This window comes from Pleurodeles waltl, chromosome 4_1 (assembly GCF_031143425.1).
Source record: "Pleurodeles waltl isolate 20211129_DDA chromosome 4_1, aPleWal1.hap1.20221129, whole genome shotgun sequence".
NCBI lineage: Eukaryota > Metazoa > Chordata > Amphibia > Caudata > Salamandridae > Pleurodeles > Pleurodeles waltl.
In genome coordinates this window covers 281,406,730-281,425,163 of record NC_090442.1, presented here as the reverse complement: position 1 = coordinate 281,425,163, position 18,434 = coordinate 281,406,730, and the positions used below count along the sequence as shown (strand labels likewise).

At 44.8% G+C, this 18,434-nt stretch overlaps 1 protein-coding gene across 7 annotated transcripts in view; it reads right to left on the bottom strand.

Moving 5' to 3' along the window:
• Window positions 1-18,434, bottom strand: part of CNOT2 (CCR4-NOT transcription complex subunit 2) — a 277,346-nt gene that overhangs the window by 135,192 nt on the left and 123,720 nt on the right. For all 7 annotated transcript variants that reach the window (XM_069228334.1, XM_069228333.1, XM_069228330.1 and 4 more), the window contains one exon: window positions 13,734-13,806. In XM_069228334.1, the coding sequence (XP_069084435.1) occupies window positions 13,734-13,806 (73 nt within the window). The remainder of the gene's footprint in view (window positions 1-13,733; window positions 13,807-18,434) is intronic.

Below are 18,434 nucleotides of genomic sequence, written 5' to 3'. Positions count from 1 at the left end.
AGATTTCAGGCCGAATGGTAGCACTTTGAACTGATAGTGCTGCGAGGCTATCTGGAAGCGCAGGAATTTCCGATGCTTGGGAACTATCGGGATGTGAAAGTATGCATCCTGCAGGTCGATGGAGCACATCCAGTCGCCCTGATGTAGCTGAGGGAAAATCTGGTGAAGAGCCAGCATCCTGAACTTTTGCTTTCTTATGTACTTGTTCAGAAGCTGTAAGTCCAGAATTGGTCTGAAAACGCCCTCTCGGCCTTTTTTCGCCACCAGAAAATAACGGGAGTAAACCCCCTTCCCTCTGCGCGCAAGTGGAACTTTTTCTATTGCCTTCTTTCGTAATAGGGCGAGAGCCTCTTTGCGCAATAGGCTGACATGAGACAGATTGCATTTGGCTGGTGGCAAGTGCGGTGGAGGTTGCCGGAAAAGAAGAGAGTAGCCATTTTCGACAATGTTGAGCACCCATTTGTCTTTTGTGATAGAACGCCACTCGTGAATAAAGACTGTGATACTTCCCCCCCACCGGAGTGGTGCACAGTGTTAAGGGAAGCAAGTCCTCATTGCTTGGCCGGCGCTTTGGGTGTGGACTGTTGTGGTCTACTTGACCCTCGTTCCCTTGTGGCCTTACAAGACTGAAAAAGCGGGCGTCCCTGCCTTTGCTGTGGCCTCTGGGACCAGTGAGGGGTTTGAACCCTCTGCTGGAAAGGGCGCTTGTCATAAGGCCTATACCTCTGCCTGAAGTCCTTCTTCCTCTCCAGGCCTACTGCCCTCATGGTATCCACTTCAGTTTTCATGCGCGCCATTTCTTCGTCCGTATGGGTACCAAACAGCGAGTTCCCGTTGAATGGAAGATTTAGGATGCGCTGTTGTGCTTCCTGTTTTAATCCAGTCAATCTCAACCAGGAAGACCTTCTTGCACAGATCCCATGTGCGTACCCATGTGCAGCTAAGTCTGCCCCATCTGGCGCTGCGCTGATGACTTGGTTGGATACCAGACATCCCTCTTGAAGGATCTCTTGGAAGTCCTGTCTGTCTTCTCTAGGTAATTTTTCTGTGAACCTGTTGAGAGAGTCCCACAGTGAACGGTCATATCGGCCTAGGAGTGCAGACGCGCTGGAGACCTTCATCATAGATGCCACCGTGCCGCACATTTTTCTCCCCAGAGAGTCTAGATGTCTGCTCTCTTTGTCCAGTGGAACCGTGGAGGATGATGCCCCTGAGTGAATTTTTCGGGCTGCGGCCAATATGACTGAGTCCGGCGGCGGATCCGTTCTGAGAAATAAAGGATCTTGTTCAGGCGCTTTATATTTTTTCAAAATCCTAGCAGGAGCAGATCGGTGGGTGGCTGGCGCCAAAAAGGTGTGTGTGGTTGGCTGCAACAGACCAGGCACTAGCGGCAGTAGCTTTTTCGAAACCGCTCTATGCTGTAGAGTCTCAAAAATGACTGATCAGGAGGTTGATGGTTCTGGAACCTCTATGTTTAGCTTCTGTGCTCCCCTGAAAAGCACCTCATTAAAAGTAGTGATGTCGTCCACTGGTGAAACTCTAGCTGGTGGAGAATCTGTTAAGGTGGGGGAGTATCGTCTGACGGATGACCCGGACGATGACCAAGAGGGCGACCTTCTGGGTCTTGATCGTGATTTAGATTGTCGCTGGGAACGTGACCTGCTGCGAGACGCTGTAGCAGAGTGCCCAGGCCTCGTGGTCGGTTGGCGAGAAGCAGAACGAGCCCGTCGTGCCCGCGCTGTCGGTGATGGTGTTCTCGGGAGAGAGGCAGTAGGAGAGTACATCCGTGAATACTGCGAATCCGGGGAGGCCGTTGGTCTGTTAAGGCTCTCCAACCATCTTGGTGACAAATTGATGGGTGAGACATGCCCCGACGATGACGCTCTCGACCGAGAGGAACCACTCCTTATGGAGACCACTGGAGATAGAGTGGCCTTGTCTGCTGGCGGAAGCCGATGTTCTGCTCCCTGCAAGACAGGTAAAACCTGTGTCGACGTCGGCAGCCGTAATGACGTTGAAGGGAGCGCCGCCGGTTGTTCCTGTCTCGACGTTAAGTGTCTCGACGTTGAGTGTCTCGACGGTGAACGTCGATCTCTGGATCGCGACCTGCTCGCTGTCGAGCGGTGGGCGGCCGACGGCGGATGTCCTCGCTCTCGCCGCTGGGGCGATTTCGACGTCGTCTCTCTTGACGTCGAGGGGTGTGAGGCCTTCGGTGGTGAATGAGCGCACCGGTGATGGCTCGACGTCGATCAGCGGGCTGCCATCGACGGAGATATGCCCCTGCGATGGCCATGTTCTCTCGACGCCGTATCCTTCGACGTCGGGCGGGTCGGCGTTGACGGCGATCTATGGCGGTGAGATGGTGGCAGCGACGACGTCGACGGGGAACAAACAGGTACTTTCCTACCTGCTGACGTCGCTCTAGCCAGTTTCTCCTGAGAGTGGCCTGTTGGCTGCCTGGGAAGCGAAGAGGATGATGTTTTCTGCCTCTCGTGAAGCCCATGAAGCCTGATCTTTTCTCTGTCCTTCAGAGTCCTCTTTGACATGTTCTTGCAGTGTCAGGGCAGTGACTCTGAGGCAAGCACACAATACAGAGAGAGTGTGGATCTGACTGGGCCTTCTTCCCACAGGAAGGGCATTTCACAAAAAGTGAAGGCATTTTTCTGTCAGGAAAAAACTTCCAAACTCAGACAATGATGTTAGATGTCGAGTAAAGTAGGAAAAAAACGCTATTCTAAAGTATTTTTCTGAGAAAAACAGAAAAACTGAGAGCTCAATGCTCCAGGATCCTCTCAGAAGAAGCTGGAAAAAAACTGTCCTAACTGTGAACCAACTGTCACCTCTCCTTCACCCCTGAGGCATGGTGGGATACTGGAGGTGCTCAGGGTCTTAAAGGCACGGTGCCAAAGTTTTTATGGTTCTCCTGTGTTAACCTGCATGCAGCCTATTGGCTAAGAATGCTCTAGTGTTTTTCAATGTAGTTTTTTTTATCTTTTCCTCTGATGATTGCTACTGCTGATTTTCCTGGGCTCAGTGGTGTGGTTTTAGTAGATATTTTTTCTCTTATTGTAATTTTGAGAACAATTTAAAAAATAAAATTAAAAACTCCATAGAAATAAAGCATTTTAGCCTGTTTATGATTATAGTCTGCATTGCTGTTTTACACATGTAAATATGAGTTCAGTATGAAAATTTGGCTACTAAAAATGCTATATATATATTTTTCGTGCATATTTCATACTTTATATGTGTGTATTTTATATATGCTCCGGGGTCCCCGCACAAGGGCGGGAATATTCAATGTTTATGACTATTGATGAGGATCCCCTGGAAGAGAATTTAAATAATCTACTCAACCTAACTGTGATGTACTTGACCCATAAACGGGTCTCAAATTGTGTGATCCAAGGCAAATAATTTACAGAGTCGCCTTTTTCTTAATTCTCATATACGATTACATCATCAAATATGTGAGCTTGGCATTTCTGCAAGACAAAAAAAACTCTTTTGTTTGATTAAGTAGTCTAAAGTTTGCTGCATGCATCACAAGAATCTAGCCCAAATACCTATGAGGTCTAGCCCTAGGACTTTTTTTTAGTCTACTAACAACATTGCCATCAGGGCAGGAGTGTTTCTCAGTTTGTTTAAACACTCAATTTAAAAACATGTATTACTAAACCATGATGTGGTAACATATTGTCATCTACACACAGTAACTTTCCAAGAAATGTCCAAAAGCCTCTCCACTAACTTACAGCTTTACTGATAAAACTATATAGTGTATTAACAATCTGTGTAAATTGGGTTTAAGAAAACATATCCTTTGCACATCAACATGTAAAGTATTCTGCTTTGTTTTCATCCTATTAAAATATGTTTTCATCATACAGAAATATAAAAAAAGGGCTTTCACAACTACTGAAATATACTTTGAAATCTTGCACAGTTGACTTCGTCATTTAAATGTTGTGTGTTAGGAAAAAACTGACACCCTATATCCTTTTAGTTTACATTCTAAGCAGCAGGTCACAAAGTTCACCTTACAATGTCCTGGAGCTCTGCAGTCAGAAGGAAAATTAACTGTAAGGAAAACTGACTTTTGACCTCTGTCGGTGAAAAGTATTAAAAATAGCTGGACCTGATCAAATAAGACTCTCCAATGTGAGTGGATTTTTCGAGCCCTGATATAGTAGGGTTTGAATGCTAACAATTTTTCTATTTTGCCACCTTTCTGCACATCTACATACTGGGCCTTGAAGTATGGGTAACTGACAGTTCCAGAGTTGGAATGCCCTTTTGAGTCTGCTAGGGTATGTCCAGACGTGGGTCCCTTGCTTTCTGCGCCACTGGATTCTAGCTAGCATGGCTGATGAGGGGGTGATGCCCAGGATGCTTATGTTCGGTCCAGGGAGCACCTGGCTTGGCAGTTCGGGCTGGACTGTTCCCATAGGGAGCAGTGTCAAGACTGATTTGCATATGGCTGGGTCCAAACTGGTATGACGTGGCGAGCAAAATAACAATGGATTAAACCCAGATCGCTGATGCTTTTAAATGTTTCAATACTCCGTCCATCATTTTATTTTGTGGTATTGCTGCTTTACATATGTCAGCTATGGGAATGCTACCTAAAAAAGCCACAGATGCACCTTTTTTACGAGTGGAGTGTGCTCTGGGGGGAATAGGTAATGGCCTTTAGTCCTCTGCATAGCAAGTTGGGATACACTTGACAATCCATCTTGCTATAGTGTATTTAGAAACATGGTAGCCTTTGTGTGGTAGAGAAACAGCAACTAAAAAGTTGTTTTGACTTTCTAAAGGTTTTAGACCTATCAATATAGAACATAAGTGCTCTTTTAACATCTAATGTGTGTAGGACTCTTTCAGAAACAGAATCAGGTTAGGGGAAAAGACTGGCAATTCAATCGTTTGATTAAAATGAAATTGAGATACCAGTATTGGTAAAAATGTTGGATTGCTACGAAGAAGTACTCCTTATGTGTTTGCAAAAAGGTTCTTAATTGTTAATGCCCAGAGCGGGGACACACATCTGAGGGAGGTTATTTCCACTAAGAATGCTAATTTCCAGGGGAGAAACTGTAAAGGACATGAATGTAGTAGCTCAAATGGGGGCCCATTAGTATAGAGAGGACCACATTAAGATTCCAAGAAGGCCCTGGGGGTAGTCTTGGCAGTATTATTCTTTTAAGTCTTTCCATAAAAGCTTTAATAACAGGTATTTTGAAAAGAGTGGAATGGTGCCTGTTCTGAAGATCAACAGCTGTAGCTGTTAAGTGGAACCTTATGGAACTGTATGCTAAGGTTGACTTTTGTAGTTGAAGAAGGTAAATAATGACATTTTGCACTGATACTTGGAAGGGGTCCCAACTTTGAGCAATGCAATAGTGCACAAAATGTTTACATTTTGCTGCATAGCATGGTCTAGTAGTTGGTTTACGTGCTTCCTTAAAAATATTCATACATTCTTGGGGTTAGTTAGATAACCAAATTCTATGACCTCAGGAGCCAAATTGCAAGACTCAACTCCTTGGGATTTGGGTGTCTGATTTGACCATGGTTGAGAGAAAGCTTCTCGTGTGGCACTACTGATAGGTTTAATAGAGTGGTGAACCATGGCTGTCTGGCCCATGTGGGTGCCACTAGAATGAGTGTGAGAGAAGTTTGTCTAAGCTTCCGAACCAGATGCAGAAGGAGAAGGAGAAGTGGAAAAGCTTAGGCAAATATCCCTGACCAGTTAATCGATAGATCATTGTCCTTGGACTGAGGGTGTGGGAACCTGGAGGCCAAGTTTGGGCATTTTGCATTTTCTTTTGCTGCGAACAGGCTCATGCCTGGAAATCCCCACTTTTGAAAGTCGAGTAAGAGGACTTGTGGGTGGAGTTTCCCCACTCGTAGACTTGTTGCCTCATCCTGCTGAGGAGGTCTGCAACATTGTTGTGTGTTCCTGGGAGGTGTTCCACTAACAAGTATATATTGTGACAGATGGTACAATGCCAAACTGTCTGTGCAAGGCGAGAGTGCTGTAGAGAATGAATTCCTCAGCCCCCCCCCCCAACCCATTATTGCACATAATGCATGGCTGTCACGTTGTCTGTGTGTATCAGAACTACCTTGTTGGTGAGATGAATTACAAAGGCTTTGAGTGCTAAGTACACAGCTAGCAACTCCAGATAGTTGAGGTGTAGAGTTCTATATGTGTGATCCCAAAGACCCTGAACTGAGAGATCCTGGAAATGAGCACCCCACCCTGTCTGAGAGGTGTCCGTTGTTAGAATGATCTGGGAGACAGGGTACAGGAATGGCCGCCCCTTTCAAAGGTTGGTTTTGTTCCACCACTGCAGACAGCGAAAGGTGCGGCTGTCTACCAACACTACGTGCTCTAAACGATCCTGTGCCTGAGACCATTGCCGTGACAGACATTCTTGCAACGAGCACATGTGAAGGCGGGAATGTGGTACGATAATGCAAGAAGCCATTGTTCCTAGGAGTTTCATGACTAATTTTACTGTGACTGGGTGAATGGGGCAAAAGTGAGAAATCTGTGTTTGAAAATGTTGTACCCTTATGGCATTTGGGTAGGCTCTTCCCAACTACGTGTTGAGAATGGCCCCTAGATAGGGCTGTATCTGAAGAGGATTTAGATGTGAATTTTGAAATTTGATGATGAAGCCTAACTGATGAAGTAGGCTTACTGTGGTTTGAGTATGGTGTACACCTTGTTTGATATTCCTGGCTTTGATGAGCCAGTCACTAAGGTATAGGTAGACATGAATATTCTGCCTGTGCAAGTGAGCTGCTACGACTGTAAGGCATTTTGTGAACTCCCTTGGAGCTGTTATGAGCCCGAATGGGAACACTTTGAATAGGTAGTGTTGTCCTATTACAAATCTGAAATATGTTCATCGTGCCGCGTGTAAAGGAATGTGAAAGTGGGGGTCCTCTATAACTACTGGCAATAAAAAGTTGCCGTGTTGTAGCAATGGGATGGCAACCTGAAGTGTGACCATGTGAACATGTTCTAATATGATGTAATGATTTAAAAGCCTGAGATCTAGAATACATCTTAAGGAGCTGCCCTTTTTGGGTATGAGAAAGTATAGTGAATATAACCCCGTTCCCTGATGTTGTAAAGGAACTGGGTCTATTGCTCCTTTTGCCAGCAAGGCCTGCACTTCCTGTTTGAGGAGAGTGAGATGGTCCTGGGAAGGTTTGTGAAGGGGAATGTTTGGAGGCGTGTACTTGAGCTCTAGACAATAAACATATTGGATAATATCCAACACCCATTAATCTGTAGTGAGCTTTTGCCAATTTTGAAAAAATCACTGAAGGCGTCCTCCTACAGGTGATTGGTAATCGGGGGAAGATGTAATGAGTCACTGCTTGGTAGCAGTGGAAGAGGTCCTAGGGGAGGGTGTTTTTCCCCTCTCTCTGTAGTTATTTCCCCTATCGAAGCCCTTGTAAAATCCTCTTTGGGAGGATGCGTGGGGTTGACCTTTACTGTACGACAGTGAGGTTTCAGATGTGGAGGGCTAAGAGGCTGTTTTAAACTGAGGCTTGCGAAAAGTACCAGGCGAGGCAGGGAGTTGGAGCACTCCCATGGAGATTTATGAGATACTGGCAGCAGTTAGTAATAGGCACAGGTAGTCTCCTATCGGAAAATCAAACAAAAACACATATTAAAATTAATACATTTCACTTCAAGTAACTTCACATTCCGTGCACTGCAATGGAACTACTCAAGAAGTGGAACAAGAACTGGATTAAGGATTTCTCCATCAAGTATGAGCAATGAAGCAATTTCATAGGTGGGATAACAAAACTGCAGCTCAATCAAAAGACTGCACAGAAGATGATCAACATAGAATAGCCAAAATCCTGGTGCCACCTTATTACTGGTCCCAAACTGAGAATGAAGTATCCCCTTTGACCACTTGACTGTCAAACAGCATAAGTCAGAGCAGTTCAAGGTGTCGGGTTCGAAAAATCAAAACTATGCAAAGCACACATTATCACTTAATAAACCTATGTGCAGCCAGTGATTTTAATTTAAAAAATAAAAGATTTTTTAGTCATACCCAACCAAATACTAAGCAAAAAATTAGAAATATACACAATTAAAACCAAACACCTCTATTCCATCCTGAAGTAGAAATGTGTTTAAAAATGTCTCAGACTATAAAACAATGTAAATGCCCTTCCAGTCATGGATGTCACAATATAAAACCGATTCTAAGTACCTCTGAAGTGTTAAAGTGCACATATGGCCAGTGGTACACTTAGCCTTATTCTGCTGTGTCACCTCAAACACTGCCCTATCTGGATGTCAAGTGTCACAAATCAATCATACAACCACTTGCAAAACTACAACTTGAAACAGTAAGGCCCAACCAAGAGGTACAAAGGACTGATAGAACAATTACAATTAGTCCAGAACATGGGTAGTTTGAAGACTGGGTAAATTTCACAGAATTAGGCAAGCCTTTGATTTCTTCACTGGCTACTCGTAACCACATCACATTTAAACGTGCATGTCTGGGGCATTTCCTTTTAGCCATATAAACGCTAGTCTAACTACAGGAGAAACTGTCCTGTTACCGACCAGCAAGAGCACGAAGGTTTTGTGAACAAATGCTTCTCCAAGGAGCAGGCTTCACTGAAAAGGGGACCATGGGTTAGCTGTTCTAGGCCCAGAGATATGGCACTCTCTGCGGAAAGATATTCTGTATACGACTCCGGTAAGTTTTAGTAACGTATTAAAAACATTTCTGTTTAGTTCTTAAGCTCCTGTGCCTGTGGGCACATCAGCAATGGAATATTGTAATTTGAATACATTAATGTTTAGACGTAACTAAGAGTCAAGGAGGAAGAGGTGGAGAAGTGCAAACAGGAAGGAGTAAAAAACAGTCATTGAGAGGAGGGACAAAGCTGCTTCCTCAATACTGCTTTCAAAACTTATTTCAGTGATTACATAAGCTCTGGCAAACAAATGCAAACATTGGCAAAGCCAATAGGTCTTGCCTATACAAGAGCTATTAGCTTTGGCAATGTGTTTTGCCATGTTGTATACCAGTGTGGCTGCTGTTCAGCAAGGCTAAAAGTACGTGGCGTGGAGTGTCAGAGTGGAGTGGGGGGTAGAATGTCATAGCAGGGATTTGTTGGAACGTCGTAGAGTAGAGTAGGGCGAGTAGAGTGTTGTAGAGTTGAGTAGAGTCCAGTGGTTCAGTGGCATAGTGTTGAGGGGTGGAATAGTGGGGTAGAGTGGATTAAAGTAGTGGTATGGATTTGGTTAGAGTGGGTGGATTGGATTGAGGTGCATTGTGGTGGATTGAGTGGAGTTGGGTGGATTGGTGTGTGTGTGGGGTGGATTGGACTGGAGTGCAGTAGATTGAAATGGGGTGAGGTGGATGGGATTGGGGTGGATAAGAGTGGGGTAGATTAGAAAGGATTGGGGTGAGTGGTTTGCAATGAGGGGTGGGGTGGATTAGGGTGAGGTGGATTGAGTGGGGTGGACAGGATTGGAGTGACGAGATTGGACTGTAGTGGGGTGGATTGGAATGGAGTGGGGTGGATTGAATTTAATTCACTGGATTAGAGTAAGGTGGAATGGACTGGCGTGTGGTGGACTGGATTAGAGTGCGGTGGACTGGATTGAGGTTGAGTAGGGTTGGATTGGGGTAGGGTGGGGTGGACTGGATTGGGGCAGGGTGGCTGACGTTTGATGGACTGGATTGGAGTGGGGTGGGGTGAATTGAATTGGAGTGGGGTGTGTTGGGTTGGAGGGGGGTGGGGTGAATTGGACTGGGATACGTTGGATGGACTGGACTGCTGTGGGATGGAGTGACGCAGACTGGAGTAGAATGAGGTTGACTGGAGTGGGGTGAATTGGAGTGAAATAGGGTGAAGTTGATTTGGGTAGGGTGACTGGAGGGAGTGGATTGGATTGGTGTGGGGTGGATTGCACTGAGGTGCGGTGGACTGGTGTGGGGTGAAATGGATTAGAGTGGGATGGACTGGAGTAGGGCTGACTTGACTGGGGTGTGGTAGATTGGAATGGACTGCGTGCTGTGGATTGGACTAGTGGGGTGGGTTAGTGTGGTGGATCAGATTGGAGTCAGGTGGGGTGGACTGAGTGGTTTGGACTGAGAGGGATGGAGTGGATTGCAGTGGAGTGGACTGGGTGGGTTGGATTGGAGTGGATTGGATTGGGGTGGAGTGGGTCGGAGTGGGGTGGATTGGGGTGGAGTGGGTCAGAGTGGGTGGAAAGGGGTGATTGAAGAGGGGTGGACTGGATTGGAGTGGGGTATGTTAAGGTGGTTTAGAGTGGAGTGGATTAAAGTGGATTGTATTGGAGTGAGGTGGACTGGGGTGGATTGGAATGAGGTAGAATGGGTGGCGGTGGACTTGCAGTGGGGTGGATTGGACTGGAGTGGGGTGGGTTGAATTTGAGTAGGGTGGGTTGAATTGGGGTGGGTTGGATTGGAGTAGGTTAGATTGGATCGACTGCAATGGGGTGGATTGGGCTGGAGTGGGGCGGATTGGGCTGGAGTGGGGCGGATTGGGCTGGAGTGGGGCGGGAGTCGGGTAGATTGGGCTGGAGTCGGGTAGATTGGGCTGGAGTCGGGTAGATTGGGCTGGAGTCGGGTAGATTGGGCTGGAGTCGGGTAGATTGAACTAGGTGGGTTTGGGGTGGATTGGACTGGTGTGGGGTTGATATGAGTGGGGTGTACTGGGATGGGATCGGGGATTGGATTGGAATGAGGTAGATTGTTTTGGATTGAAGTGGGTTGTTTGGGATTGGAATGGGGCAGATTGGAATGGGCAGATTGTTTTGGATTGGAGTGGGACAGACTGGAGTGGGCAGACTTGTGGATTGAAGAGGGGCAGATGTTTTTGGATTGCAGTGGGGCATATTGTATTAGGGTGGACTGGAGTGGGGCGGATTGGGGTAGATTGGGCTGGAGTGGGGTAGATTGGGCTGGAGTGGGGTAGATTGGGCTGGAGTGGGGTAGATTGGGCTGGTGTGGGTTTGGTGTGGATTGGATTGGTGTGGGGTTGATATGAGTGGGGTGTACTGGGATGGGATCGGGGATTGGATTGGAATGAGGTAGATTGTTTTGGATTTAAGTGGGTTGTTTGGGATTGGAATGGGGCAGATTGGAATGGGCAGATTGTTGTGGATTGGAGTGGGGCAGACTGTTGTGGATTGGAGTGGGACAGATTGGAGTGGGCAGACTTGTGGATTGAAGAGGGGAAGGTTTTTTTGGATTGCAGTGGGGCAGATTGTATTAGGGTGGACTGGAGTGGGGCGGACTGGGCTGGAGTGGGGTTGATTGGGCTGGAGTGGGGTAGATTGGGCTGGAGTGGGGTAGATTGGGCTGGGTGGGTTTGGGGTGGATAGGATTGGTGTGGGGTTGATATGAGTGGGGTGTACTGGGATGGGATCGGGGATTGGATTGGAATGAGGTAGATTGTTTTGGATTTAAGTGGGTTGTTTGGGATTGGAATGGGGCAGATTGGAATGGGCAGATTGTTTTGGATTTTGGAGTGGGGCAGACTGTTGTGGATTGGAGTGGGACAGATTGGAGTGGGCAGACTGTTATGGATTGAAGAGGGGAAGATTTTTTTGGATTGCAGTGGGGCAGATTGTATTAGGGTGGACTGGAGTGGGGTGGGGTGGGGTGGATTGGGTTGGTGTGGGTGGATTGGGTTGGTGTGGGTGGATTGGAGTGGGGCGTACTGCTTTGGGCTGGATTGGGGCAGACTGGAGTGGGGCAGATGGGAGTGGGGCATATTGCTTTGGATTGGAGTTGGGCAGGTTGTTTTGGACTGGAGTGGGGCAGATTGTTTTGGAATGGTTCAGACTGTTTTGGATTAGAGTGGGGCGAATTGGAATGGGGCACATTGGATTGGGGTGAGTGGTTTGGAGTGTGGTGGATATGGCTGGGGTTGATTCGGGTGGATTGGAGTGAGGTGGACTGGAGTGTACTGCACGTTTATTTGTTAAAGCATAATTTCAGAAATTACACATAATAAAGAAATAACGTTGCTTTGCAATATTTTGAAGATAATTGTAATTTTTTGAGAAGTGTGTCCACGAAAAAAACAAAAGAAAACATGCGTGGAAAGTGAAAAAAGACAACTTGGCCCAATAAAAGAAAGTTAGCTATAAAAAAATAAAACTCTGCAATTTTGTTTGTCCTGCTGGAGCATGTTTTTGCCATTCACAAGCCTTCTGTTTGCAGGGCACCAGAAGTTCAAAAAGAACAAAACAGTACCTCAATCATGTCGGGAGCAGTGGATGAGCACTGATTAAGTTGAATCAATCAGTGCTTGGTCGCTGCTCCACACAAAGTAATGGAAATGATGCCAGGCCTACAGTTACTAGACAATAAGGAAGAGTGCCACGCAAGGCAACAAATGGTAAGTAATGGGCTGGCTCCAAGCCCTTTACTGTACACAACAGAGTCTCATAAGTGCTAGCGCATGCACTCGCAGGCTTGACCTTAAAAACAGTCACTATCCAGACTTGAAAAGCTGGTAGTGGTTTTAAACAACAAAATCGAGTGGCCTCGCAACTTAGGAAACAAAAAAAAAAAACAAAAAAAAAAAGGAGTTGGCAGCCAGGTTCTACCAAAATCATCGTCTTAATTTTCCTGAAAGCATTATGTCTCTCCAGGAGACAACAAAGTCTGTTAGCTCTTTCAAAGATTTCTTAAGGAATCCTAACCAGTCACTCAATGAAGTTAGGATTAGGTGCTGACACCAGGCAGAATGAAACGATCTCAATTAGTAGTGGGCTATGAAGTAAAACTGCAAACATTTAAGTAGTGTGCATGTTATGATGATGTTGTAATTAGATTAAAGCTAAAACAGGACAGAAAATATGACAACAAATGTCCAAGATTATTCTGTACTCTGTCAATGTACTCCCTCTTTCAAACCTGGCATGGCATTGACAGTGCTGTCAAGTGGGACCAGAAAGAGGAGCTGTAAATGGACAATGTCATAGGATCATTTGGAGCCTGCGAGTGAATCGTGACTCATGTTGTGCACTATTCCCCAGTCTAGTGGTTTGGTTGGGAAGAGTTTATTTACAAACTTTTTACTTTGGGGTGTTGGCCTATGTGGAGTATGTTTAACTCACTACATCAATCACCCCTTACATTTTTGTCACTAAGCAACACATTAATTTCACACGTTTTTCCGGGGGAGCATATGCTAATCAAGGGTGTGGATAACGCAAAGGAAGTAGAGCAACGACTGAGTGTATCTGAAGCACCAAGGGCATTTTCTCCTGCTCCTTTTTTGCCAACTTGATGGAAATCTGACTTCACAGGTTTAAAGCAGGTAGGCCAAAAACAACTCACGCCAGAACAGGCTTAAAGCAATACAATCAGTGCAGTACTCCCTATCCTTTATCTGTGTACTTTCTGGTAGATGGTTCCGAGCATAACACTTGTAGAAAGCTGGTGGACCAGACCAGTTTGCTTTCCTATAAATGTTTGCAAAAAGGACAGGTCTTTGGAAGGCAGCTAAGAAGTCTTTGTCCTGGTGGAATGAACCTCAAATGTTTATGGAGAATTCTATTTTCTAGGTATGCAAAAGGAGACCACTGTTAGTGAACACTAGACAGCACCACCAAACTCATAGTTATTACAAACATAATAATGCCAAATTGACTTTCGTTCATCTGTTAGAAAAATAAAATTTCTTACTTTGTTGCCCATATAAACTGGCCCCAAACTGAGACAGTTGACCTGATGAAGATGGTGATGGTGATGCCAGCATCTACAATGAAATCAGTTGTGTTAGCAAAGTGGGAACATATGAAAATAAAAAAATGTGATTTCTTTGCACAAATCATAATCCATAACTTTAAACAAATCAAGCAAAATAATAAAAGTAATGGAAACACAGATTGTGGAGAAAAAAAGACCTAAACATATTCTATAACATACTAAGCCATAATCAGTGCATTAGATAGACTATGAAGAAACGTTGGATATTGTTGATCACAGACCAGCAAAATACTGTCACTATAAACTGCGGCTCGGGTGAAGGACCAGGGCCTTAACTAGATAACAACTAAATTATCACAGTATTGCGTCGTGTTTTGTTCAATTAAAATACACAATATGGAAACCCAGCCATTACGTGGACATTCCCTAACTGGTTAACACTGCAGCACATTCCAACTGCACGAAACTATATTTAGTCAAAGTACTGAAGAGTTGCACATCAACCTCAAACTGCCAAGTAAAACAGGAGACATCTTAAATCCAAGTTTCCTAACTGTAATAGATTGAGGCCAGGTGATGCACTGCTTAAAATATTGCTCGTCATTCAAAGGCACCACCTTTCTAAACACACTTCAATTACCATGCTGAAAACAATATATGGTTATCATCAATCAGGATTAGCAGTATTAGAAAACAAATCATTGTCAGTATTTTTGTTTAATCGTTGCTTCAATGCACGTAGAAGTAAGCTCAGGAACCGAAAACTAATGTCAGGCTGATTTTCAACTATTCAACAGGAGGTGGGTAAACATTTGCACATCTTATCGGGATTCAGATACGAAAATAAAATATTTGCTTGCATTAAAAACAGCAGGTCAAGCTGACATCAGCCCACTACTCACAATCCAAATGTCACTCCTCAGCAAGTGGTTTCGTGTGAAGCTGTGCTGTGCCAATTAAGAAAACTATCCTCATAGGAGATACTGGGCTTGGATGTGTGTTTTTATCTGGCCACTGCTATTTAGAATTTTTAGCTGGACTAAACATGTTATGTAGGGAGCGGAGATATCATGAATGGAAGGGCTTTTTCTCCTGGGAATCTGCAACAGGAATCATGTTGTGGGTAGGCGAAACGAGGGCAGGCCGAACAGCTGTTCGAGCAGTACATGCAAGGGTGAAATCAGACATTTACCAGTGTCCGTTATGCATGGACTTTAAATAACCTCCTTCACTGCTTTTCCGGCACGTCTAACCATACTAACTCGAGGTCAAGTTTAAATTCAGTTTGTATCTCATTTCTGGCGCTACAGGAGTGAAACCCGGCGTAAATCAGCCCACATCGAAAGGCGTAATTTCAAAAGGGAACTTAACACCACATACATTCAACTACTTCTTGAAGTGCCTGACTCCTCCCCTCAAATCTCCTGCTGATAGCCTCGAGGTCCTGGAATCCAAACTAACAAAGGCTTTGCTGTTCTGGCTGCCCTCTCTCCAACTTGAAACCATGCATCAGAAGGCCAACACATGTACACCGATAGCCTAGGACAACAGAAAAGTCATGATAATATGCTAGAGAGAAGCGTCCATAAAACTAAAACGGATTATGCTGCCATGGCTGCCTGTCACATTTCAGAGGCTACAAATTATCCTGTGCTTGGTGAATTCTCCTCTCTCCAGCAGGTTCATCTGCCAGGCCCAAAACATCCAACCATTAGCCCTATCATAAAGAAAGCACCTGCGGAGCTACATAACCTTTACAAATATAGGCCAATCTATAGCCCACCTTTGCTTCAAACGCGCTTGAAACAGTCACCAGAAAGCTCACCCATCCTCACCCCACTCCTCAAGGCCCATGGCCTCCAAAGGAACTTCTAAACATCACGGAAGAAGTGCTTAAAGCCTACGATCTGGGCCACTTCCGATTACTAACCATTTTAAACCTCTATGGATCATCAGGTCATAATCAAAAGATTTTCCTCTTAACCCTACATCCCAAGAATTATGAAGGCATTGTCTGGATTGCTCTTACATCTCTAAAAAGAAGCCAGCCAACAAAGAGTATCTTATTTCCCAGCATCCAATTCTACAGAAGTGACATGACTGCTTTTCACAGAATTCACCTCTACAGGAAGTGGCATTACTTATTTACCAACATCCTGCCTTCTTCAGTTAACTCCTTAGGAGCTCCATCCACCAGGGTCTCTCTAGCTAAGGGCAGACTCAGACAGGGGCAATATCTGCCAGGCATGTCAGGCCAGGAAGGTTCTGAATCGCAGCTCCACTGCACCCAGAGCATGTACCTGCAGGGTAAGATCTCATTTTGTACATAGGCAAGCACTACACACTATCAATTCCTAAAATCACACCCAGGCAATACACAGACAGATCGTACAACAAATTAGACCAATCTCATACCCATCCCACTAACCAATGAACTCTAGAACTACCAAACATTCATTCCAACTCATGCTCATTAATTCATGCTCTGCAGTATTCCAAGTGCTTACAAGCTTTCATTATGTGTGACAAGTCGGATGAAACAGTAAAATCGTTAATATTCCTGCTTAAACTTCCAAAGCCTTTGCAAAAGTGAGCATTAACATGTAATCTGAATGCTCAAGAAAGCATTGCATTGTTTTGAAGTTGGCATAGGCAAGTACTAAACTGCAGATTTGAAGTCCGCTTTCTACCATGCCTCACTGTATTTCCTTCCCAAGGCCTTCTCACGATCTTCCCACAAGAATAGCTTGGCACCCGCTTGGCAGTAGCTATCTTGGGAGTCAGTTAGACCACATGTACATTACTCTGCATAATGCATTGTATAAAATCTATAAAAAAAATGTCAAAAATGAAGGCACACATCTCAACCTCATCAACACACACAACTTGGTATAAAGCGTGTCATCCAACAAACACACTCCAAAAGGTAAAGTCCTCAATCTCATCATCTCCAACCATGCAATGAAAACCACAATTACCCCTTGACTGGACAGACACCTTGCTATCCACATCACCTTATGCAGCACCCAACTAACACAGGGAGGTTAATCCAAAAGAGAAAAAAGCTTGAGCCTTCAAAAATGTACTATTGAAAACCTTAAGCTCAAACTTATCTCTCATCCTCCCAACTTCACTTCTGACACCTATACGCTCCTGGATGACTTCATTACTTCTCTGGGTAACCAGGTAAACACCCATGCGGCAACTAAAATATGCAATTCTAAGCCACACCTCCAGCATCTTTGTAGTCGATAGATCTCCCCGCAACAAATGCTCCATTCACAATCAGAAAGGAAGAGCCGGATGCTGCCAAAAATGCTATGCTATAGAATGCTACTTGATTGTTGGATTCATTTTTTGGGATCCTTAATACCTTTGCCCCTCTTACCAACCTGCACCAAAGCTTAGGAAAAATGTTTTGGAGGACACCTAATTGGCCACATATGATGCAGCTCCGTGAAAAGGCTCCAAAGTTTAATAAAGGTTCTGTAAGAAATTGCATTGTTAGTAGGGGGCGGGAGGACTACTCACTTCAAGGAATAATCATAACCCTTGTTAGGGTGAAACATCAAAGTCACTAAATTACCCTGAGCTCAACTAAATTAAACTAACTATAGCACAGAACAGACAGGCTTAACTTACAGCATTGTGTAAAGTATTTATGCAGTACTAAAATGGTAATAAAGTTGAAATGCAAAACAATACAAATCCCACACCAAGTGAAATTTAATTAATAAAATAACCGCAAGATCACTGACCGTTCCAAGGACATGCATTTTTTAAGTTTTAAGGAGGAATAGTGCCAAGAATCAAAAAGTGCCAATGACAGCCAGTGGTCACGTGCACAGGGAGCTAGGAGACATTTCACATTGTTTGTGATGGAGTGTGGGCCAGATAGACCGACCAGGCTCATCCTAGTCAAACATTTTACCTTCTGACTTGGGACATATTTACAAGCCCCTTGAGCTGCCGGTGCGTCATTTTTTATAACCTCCTGTAGCACAGAGTGCAGGCACATATCTAAGAACCCACACAAAGCCATTGAAAGTGGCTTTTCTTGGACTCGTAGATATGGTATAAGGCAACACAGCTCAAGTCGTAATGTTGCCTTTCACTTCATCAGGGTGGGGGGGGGCATTCCATCGATGTTGTGGTGGGTTTTCCTATGGGTGTTGACGCATCCCCAGAGGATGTGTAAACTTGAAATACTGTACAACCGCAACCTACCCACGGGAGGCATAATGAGGAGAAATAGCTTTATTTCTCTTAATTTATTCCTCTTTTTATGTGTGCTGCATTGTGCAGTATGCATACAAAGGGGAAAACGCCTCCATGGATTGTTCTTGTGCAGGAAGTTGCCCCTCTCTGCACAAAAACAATCGAGCTATAGTGAAAGGGAGCCTGCATTGGCGCCAGTCACCAAATCGTGCGCCAGCACTGGCTGAAAGGACAAGAATGCACTCTTGTAAATATAGTGCATTCCTGCTCATTCAAACTGGAGTAGGGTAGCGCAGAAAAAAGACTTGTGGCGCTGCCCAATGCCAATGTTTTGTAAATATGCCTGTAGTCTTTCCAGTCCCAATCCTTCTGACTTGGTCCTTTAAAGTCCCAATCCACCACAGGAGTACACTTAGAAAGCTCCTCAGGACCTCAAGGGAGGGCAATTAGAGACTTGCA